This window comes from Aspergillus steynii, assembly GCF_002849105.1.
Source record: "Aspergillus steynii IBT 23096 chromosome Unknown P170scaffold_4, whole genome shotgun sequence".
NCBI lineage: Eukaryota > Fungi > Ascomycota > Eurotiomycetes > Eurotiales > Aspergillaceae > Aspergillus > Aspergillus steynii.
The window spans coordinates 3,901,716-3,910,445 of record NW_020194401.1 but is presented as its reverse complement, the minus strand read 5'-3'; the positions used below and the strand labels follow the sequence as shown (position 1 = coordinate 3,910,445).

Below are 8,730 nucleotides of genomic sequence, written 5' to 3'. Positions count from 1 at the left end.
AAGGGTAATATATATAGCTAATATATTGTTTTTAGTAGATTCCCTGATATGAATAAATAAGGTCCTAATAAATGGTTTTAAATGGTTTGGTCCTTAATTAAATTAAAATTTAAGAAATTTAATATTTTAAAATTAATAATTAATAAATCGGGTAATAATCTTCAGTTTTAGTTAATTTATTATTAATTTTTACTTTGTTAACTATTAAATTAAGGTATTTTAGGGCTTTAGAGCTCAGATGCCCTAATCTTGAATATTATAGTTTAGCTGTTCTATGGGAGATAACTAGTTTATTTAAATTTCTTACTGAATAGGCCTCTAATTCATTTACTTTAGTATTTAATAGTGAATTCTGTAATGAATTCAGACAGTAAATATGATTATTTTTAGGAGTTAATTCAGGTGACTATTAAATATGATTATTAATACTTTATTTAATTAAATAAATGCCTGTAATTTTGAGGATTTCACAAATTAGATAATAATTAGGGCTTTTTAGGCATATATCCCTAAAATTAAGATAAATACCCGATTACCTTACCTTTAAGGCAGATAAAATATTAATATAAAATTATGGAATATAAGTATAATAATATAATTTAAATAATATTTTATCTTTATAAGGGTTTAAAGGTTTAAATTAACTATTCTAAAATCTTTAATTAATGTTTGGGTATTCCCTATAGAGATTGATATAGGTAATTTATAATAATCACTAAATAATAATTAATTATTACAGATATAGGTATCTACAGTAGTATTAAACACTTAATTAAAACTAGTGTATTTTTCTTGTCTTATTAAAGTTAAAACTATTATAATTAAATTAATAAGAAATTTATTATTTTAATTTATTACTTAATTTATTAATCTTAAGTAATTTTTTATAGCTTTAAGTACTACATAAAATTTAGAGTTCCTAAAGGCTCTATTAAATTATTAAATAATCTTAAGATTATATAACTAATTTTCTGGTTTCTTTAATAAATCATTAATATAGAAACATTAGTTAAATTCATGGTAGCCTTTATTAAGGGTTTATTAACAGGGGCAGTTTTGTTTTTTTTTAGGAGTTCTAGGATTAAACCTAGGGCTTAGAGTATTTTCTAAGGCTTCTCCTTTAAAGATTACCTAAGCAATTCGGCTTGGTTAATTTGAATATTTAAATATTAGGAATATTTTTACATAATCTCTAATCACTTAGTTATATTAAAAAATAATAGTATTTTATTATATAATTTAATTTTATTATTCAATTTTTCGCTCTAATAATTTGTAAATATTAAATAAGACCCATAAATGGCTTTAATAAAGTTATATTAACCTTAGTATAGATTATTTATTTTGCTTATTTTAAATAATTTTACTTTAGTATAAATGTTTTCCCATAATAAAATATATAAATTAATTAAATATTTATTCTGCAGATTTTTAAGTATATAATATTATTTAATAATATTATGTTTTCTTAATTTATTAGTAGGAGCAAGTTTTGTTTAAAGAATCTGTAACACATAATATAAGGTTTCTTTATCAGATACTAAAATTTTATTAGCTAATAATATTAAGTTTTTAATCAGAAGTAAAATTAGGGCTAAGCCCTTATCTATATAGCGGTATTCTTAAAGCGCTAATTTATAATTATATAAAAGGTCTTGATAAAGTACTTAATTATTTTAAATTAGATTAATAATTAATCTAATATTCTTATTAAGATTATATAGTTCTAGGTGACTAGGCTGTACAGGTTAATCAGGCATAGTTGTGTGACTAGGATTAATAAATTCCTAAATATGTTTACTTTTAGTAATTATTTTAATTATGTTAAACCAGTATATTTAGTTATATAACTAATTTAATTAAAAATTAAGCTTTATATTTATATTAATAAGCTTAAAGAATCAATAAAATAATTTAAATTACTTAACTTTTATTTTACCTTAATTTTACCTCACTTTCACTATATAAATTAATAATAAAAGTGAAAGTTTAATAAAGTGAAAGTAAACTAAATAAATAGGGGTTAATTAAATCAGACAGGTAAGTAATTTACTGCAATAGTAAATAAACAAGTAATTAATTAATTCGCGTGTGTGTGAATTCAATCAATAAATTAATAAAATAATTCAAATTAATTAAACACTTCAGACGGGTGAAATAAAATACTTAAAGTGAGTACACGGGTTAAATAAATTAAATCAACATAAATAGTAAATAGTTCACTGCAGTAGTGAGTAATCAAATAATTAATTCAGGTATAGATATAAATTTAATCAGATATATATAAATTCAATCAGATAAATAAATAATTAATTCACGTGTATGTATAAATAATAGGAACAAAGGGCTAGACCGGGCTTATAACTATCAGATGGGGTAAATAAGTTACATAGGTTAAATAAAAATTTTAAATAACTAGATAAAATAAGGAAAATTAATTAATCAGATAAAGTAAACAGTTCACCTAGATTATCTAGTGTCAATTGGGGTCACCTGACATCACCTGATTCATCAGAATCACCTGATTTCGCCCCACAACCGAAATTATTCAAAATTAACTATGAATTTACTCTCACTTTATCGAACTCTCACTTCCACCACCAAATTGTATGGGAAAAGTGAGGTGAAACTGAGCTCAATGTGAGCGGAAAATGAAAAAGAAAAATTTCTGAAGAATTTCCTATTTTGGACTAGCTTACCTTCTTAATTAGGAAATCACCGATCGCTAGAATCCTATGGAAGTCAGAAAACATAATTCGATAAATTTCTTTTTAGGAAATTAAAAGTTTGTTTTAACCACTGCAGTCAATGGCTTTGTTCAGATGATCAATACAAAGGGTCCAGAATGTCTCGCCTATTCATTTTATAAGCCATAAAGTGAATATTGCTACCCTGGTCATTCTGATATCATTTAAATGATTTCATTATGATTTATGTGTTGAATCTCGATTGTTCTGATCATAAAATCTTGATCATTTGATCATTTAAATGATTAAATATTGATCTAATGATGATCTATGAGGTTGACCTTGAAGGCCTAGATTAATGACAAGACTCACAGCTGAAGGCCTAGAAGGATCTGATGATTTCATGTTTGCAATGTTTGCTTAGGGCCAGATTGAATTAGCCCTGATTCAATTGTCTATAAATATGCAGTCAATGACCTGCATTGATTCATTCTTTTCATCAAGTTGATTTTACCGTTTCAATTTGACAAGTTGATTTCATCTATTCAATTTACTTATTGATTCATTCATTCATTAATCAATTTCACCTATCTACATGCATAGCGAATGGTAGGACCTCTGGTCTATCTATTTCAGATCTAGGTGGTCCAGGTGAACTGTTTACTTCATCTGACTGATCGATTTCCTTTATTCTATCAAGCCATTTGAAATTTCTATTCAACCCACGTGACCCACCTACCCCATCTGACATCTAGATCTAATAATAGACCAGAGGTCCTACTATTCGCTATGTATGTAGATAGGTAAAATTGATTAAATAAATAAATAAAATTTAATTAAATAAATTAAGTGGGTAAATTAACTTAATAAAAAGAATAAATTAATGCAGGTCATTAACTGCATATTTATAGATAGTTAAGTCAGGGCTAATTTAATCTAGCCCTAAGTAAATATTACAAATATAAAATCATCAGATCTTTTTAAACCTTTATTTATAAATTATATTATTAATCTAGGCCTTCAAGATTAACCTTATAAATTATTATTAGATTAATATTTAATTATTTAAATAATCAAATGATCAAGATTTTATGATTAGAATAATTAGAATAATTAAGATTTAACATATAAATTATAATAAAATTATTTAAATAATATTAGAATGACTAGGGTAGTAATATTTACTTTATAGCTTATAAAATAAATAAGCAAGACATTTTAGATATTTTATATTGATTATCTGAACAAAGCCATTAATTACAGTAGTTGAAATAAACTTTTAATTTCCTAAATAAGAAATTTATCGAATTATGTTTTCTGACTTCCATAGGATTCTAGCGATCGGTGATTTCCTAATTAAAAAGGTAAGCTAGTCTAAAATAGGAAATTCTTTAGAAATTTTTTTTTTTATTTTCTGCTTATATTAAGCTTAGTTTTATCTCACTTCTCCTATACAATTTAGTGGTGGAAGTAAGAGTTCAATAAAGTGAGAGTAAATGTCACCGGCGCTTATCTCAGCGCGGGACACGGAACAACTGGACCGCCGGAGGTCCGCAGGGTTGCCGAGGCATTCGGGAACCAATTCCCGCGAAACCCCTCATTAAAAGAGACCACCCGCTTGACCCCTAGGAGGTCAAGCGATCAATTCTATTCATCATATACCCGTCCCTCAACTCCTTGTATCTCTCAGCGCGTAGCAGGCGGTCCGCAGGCGTATCGCAGGCGTCCCGAACTCCTCGGTACATCCATCTAAGGGAACCAAGTGCCCGGAACAGAACCTTCGTGGCTGCCCCTTACAGTAAAGTCGTAGTGAATTTTGAATAATTTCAGTTGTGGGGCGAAATCAGGTGATTCTGATGAATCAGGTGATGTCAGGTGACCCCAATTGACAATAGCCTAACTATAATAACAATTAAAGACCTTATAAACCTAGCCTGCCTGATCCTACTAGACCGCCTGCCCTGCCTGCCCCTATTACACCAACTCTACTAACCTGCCAGCCTGCACCTTGACAATCGCGCCCCATAAAATATAAAATAACTAGACTATTAAAAATCTATAAAATTACTAAGATATTTAGGAACTAATTCCTATAATAATATTATATATAAAAAACCTTTTATTTAAAAAGATCACTTACTTAATTTTTAAAAAATTAAAAAACTAATTCTATTTATTTTATACTTATCTTTTAACTTTTTTATATCTCTTAGTATATAGCAAGTGGTCCGCAGGCATATTACAAATGTTCTGAACTCCTTAATACTTCCATCTAAGGGAACCAAGTGCCCGAACCAGAACCTTCGTGGCTGCCCCTTACATATCTTCAATAGCTCGATAGCTTGCAGTACCCATGGGTCCTGCCGAAGTCTAATAGGATAGGGGATCATAGGCGCTGGTAGATTACCAACAATCTACTAGATGACTCTCAGCTCAGCCGCCTATCTTCATTAACGGGAGCTCTATACTAAAACAGAGAAGCAAGGAACAATGAAATCACTAAATCAAGATCTCAGAGACAAGGAACAAATACAAACAAAGACAACGTATTTTTTAGCTAGACGTATAAGCTACTCTGTAATACTTGATTCCGGATAATGTTTGGCCTCTCCCTTAGGATGACGCGCATGGTGGATAAAGTCTTTCAGGCCATCGGTCGTTTTGAAATATCTCTGCATTTTCCGGGGAGATAGTTGGGCCACGGCAGCTCGGATGAAATAAAATTGCTCCACAAACAGTGTTTTTGTCCCCGAACCGCCCCACTTTATGCTTGTTCGAGTGTGTTGTGGTGTTACCACCGCTGCCTGTATCTAAGAATACCTGTGCCTGTCAAGATGGCATCTGTCACTAGGATAGCGGAAGATTCCGGAGGATTCATGGACTATTTCACACGTGATCATCCCTACATAAGGATGATTATGCCCCGCTGTTGATAGAAGATCATCCAAGATCGATCAACTCATTTATTGATTTATTCCTTGATATCTTTCCGGCAGTCGTTCCTCACGCCGTCATTACTGATACGTTGTAAAATCTCAGCCAGCCATTGATTGCTCAGAGGTTTCAGGCCCCAAGGCTGTCGCGTTTATACTGCTGCAGCCAATAACAGGTACGTCTTTTTAGTACACTGGGTTCTCTCCCGAGCATCCCTTTGTTCTGCTTCCGAGTCGTTTGACGTTCGCATTTTGTCCACCTTCCACCTCGTACGACCACCATACACAGCGAAATGTCCCAGAAACCACGGGACTCCGGAGTGCCCGGGTTTCCCAGCCTTTTCCCGGCCAAGGAGGAGCCCGAGTCGCCGTTCTATACCATGCTGCGGTCAGCGCCTCCAGACTACCTTGCGCAGCGCCCCGAGCCAGTCGAGTTACCGCCTGCCTTTCCAAAGTATTACTTCTTCTACGGAACTCTTACCGCCCCGGCCCAGGTGAAAAAAATTCTTGATCTGCCAGAGGAGCCGCAACTTCGCGCGGCGGAGATATTTGGTTATACCCTTGCGAAATGGGGTGATTATCCTGCCCTGATCAATGGGAACCAAGGGGATGTGGTGAAAGGGTTTGCGTATCTTGTGCAATCAGAAGAGGAGGCCCAAAAGCTGTCGTATTACGAGACGAATGCCTACGAAGTCGCACCGTGTTGGATTTCCTTCAAGGACGAGAAAGAGCCGAAGGAGGCCAGTGGCAAGGTTTTCATGTACGCGGGTGATGCGCAGGCTCTGTTGGAGCAGCGATTCGACCGGAAACTCTGGAATCGGCAGATGGCAGGGAAATTGGGGTGATAGCCTCCTGGCGCGATTTGAAGTTGCGGGTCTCTTTTTCTTTCCTTCTTTTTTCCTACTTTCTTTCTTCTTGCTTTTCCTTCTGTCCTTCGTTCTTTGTTTGTCTTTCTATTATTTTTGTGAATGAAACGATTGTAGACATGTTAGTTTCACATCGCCTGCTCTGTGCTGATCGCATTGACGAAATTGGTAAGAGCTCTTACGGCGAGATGTTATTCAACTTGATCTGCGGGATACTACCTATTAAACAGCAAAGTTTATTATTCGCCAGTAATGCTGTAGCCTCCACAGTGAGCGTTTTCAGAAGTTGACCACTACGGTAATGGAATAGCCCTGTCTTTTGTGTCCAGGTGCCTCCACTTAATCGTCATGGGTTAGGCATAGCGTAAGCGGTACGTTGGTAAAATGATGTGATCATGTAATTGGATCGAGACTAGCCCACTAGACCCGCATTCACCCGCGCATCCGGGACCACGGGCCCGTGGGCCCGAGCCGGGAGAGCCTGATCTAGGCGAGTAGTGTTCACTGGTTTACTGCTCCTTATTGCTGAATATAAAGCCCATTTAGGCGGAATATTCAATCGTCGTTTTCAGATAACCCCAAGCCACGAGGCTCCCACCTACCCCGCCAATTCGTGTTCCTTTGAACAGCTTCAGGGCTGTAAATCTCAACATCGCCAGTCATGGGCGATCCAACTTACGTCGAGGAACTATCCCCGCTGGACTTATCCATGCCCAGGACATACATTTCTGTTGTCCTGATTTTCGAACAGCCAGGCCCAAACGCAAAGATCACTCAAGTCCTCCAAAACAGTCTGGGTCGGCTTTCAAAGCAGGTGCCGTGGCTCTCCGGGAAGGTCTTTCCAAAAGCATCATCCGGAAAAAGTGCTTCTTCTCTCGAGATCCGATGGAATGCAAACGACACACCAACCCTTGTCGACAAAGGAACTATAGCAGCGTCATACAAACATACATCCTCTCACGGGATGCCCGCAGATGCCATTTCATCAGACGTGTTGCCAGTTCCAAGCGTGATCGACGATGCTCTCCTCGCTGAAGGGGTTCCTGTTTTTGCCACAAGCATTTTTCGCTTCGCTGATAACGCCCTGGGCTTATGTATCTCTTTACATCACAATGCTGTCGACGGAACTGGACTATCTAGTATTATGCGACAGTTGTCTCGAAACATCACGGACCCTGGCTTCACCTTCTCAGGCTCGTCCCAGGGTAGGACCGACCGGTTTTCAAAAGCGCTGGCGCTGGATCTCCAAGAGACATCCTCCATTTCGTCAGAGTCTCTCTTCTCGCTGCATCCCGAGTATTCCAGAAACCCACCTTCTCTGCCGGAGAAATTCGCGCCGTCTACGTCGAAGCTCTTCACAATTTCCATGATCTGGATTGATGCACTGAAGGAGCTGATGCGAAAATACACGTCGAAAGCACCGACTACAAATACAGTGCTATCCGCACTGATCTGGACCACAATCACCCGGATCAGGATGCAAGACAACCCATCTCTCGGTGGGGATATGAGTCAGCTGGTAACAGCAGTCAACGGCCGACAACGCATCGGAACAAATTTTTCAGAGCCCGACTCACCATTTTTCGGAAACGCAATGTTTTACTCTTTGTCGAAGTTGCCGGCTGATATCTTGGCTGCCTCTGATCAAACTCCCGTCCGCTCGCTTGCGCAAATATGCGATCATATTGCGCAGTCGCAGTATGCGATTAACTCGCGTCATATTGCAGAGGTCTACCAACTGATCGAGGGTGTGGAGGATTGTAGGTCTCTATTCCCGGGCTGGGACCTCTTCGGGTCGCGTGACCTCACGATTACAAGCTGGGCTGACCTTGAGCTATATGATTTGGACTTTGGCGACGCTATGGGGAAGCCGAAGTTCGTGAGGGTGCCTTACTTGGAAGCAGATGGTGTTGCTATTGTTCTCCCTCGCCAGCGAGCCGTTCCCCACGAAGTCCTCGAGGTAATGGTCATGTTGCGCAGGGACTACATGGATGCTCTTGAACGTGATGTCATGTGGCAAACCATTGTTTCAATCGGAAGGAGAGATGGGAATAGTAACTGACAGTGAGGTCAAGAGGCCATGTATTCTACGTTACTGTACAAACTAATTTTCCTGTATATTGTTAAGTCAAAGTATAGGGCTCTGGCACCTAATGCTAGTCTAAAAACACCGTCCAATTACTTGGCCTTTTGTGGATTGAATTATTATAATACATAGAAAAACGTGAACCGTTTCAAATACTA

At 36.5% G+C, this 8,730-nt stretch overlaps 2 protein-coding genes across 2 annotated transcripts; both read left to right on the top strand.

The window, feature by feature from the left end:
• The first annotated feature begins 5,645 nt into the window (after window positions 1-5,645).
• Window positions 5,646-6,744, top strand: P170DRAFT_437313 (gamma-glutamylcyclotransferase family protein). Its single transcript, XM_024849338.1, has one exon. It carries the CDS (start codon window positions 5,914-5,916, stop codon window positions 6,463-6,465), a length of 552 nt encoding a protein of 183 aa, XP_024705155.1. The 5' UTR covers window positions 5,646-5,913; the 3' UTR covers window positions 6,466-6,744.
• A 259-nt stretch (window positions 6,745-7,003) lies between these two features.
• Window positions 7,004-8,635, top strand: P170DRAFT_193072 (uncharacterized protein). The gene is made up of 2 exons (XM_024842712.1): window positions 7,004-8,550; window positions 8,615-8,635. Exon 1 carries the CDS (start codon window positions 7,148-7,150, stop codon window positions 8,546-8,548), a length of 1,401 nt encoding a protein of 466 aa, XP_024705154.1. The 5' UTR covers window positions 7,004-7,147; the 3' UTR covers window positions 8,549-8,550; window positions 8,615-8,635.
• The last annotated feature ends 95 nt before the right edge of the window (window positions 8,636-8,730 follow it).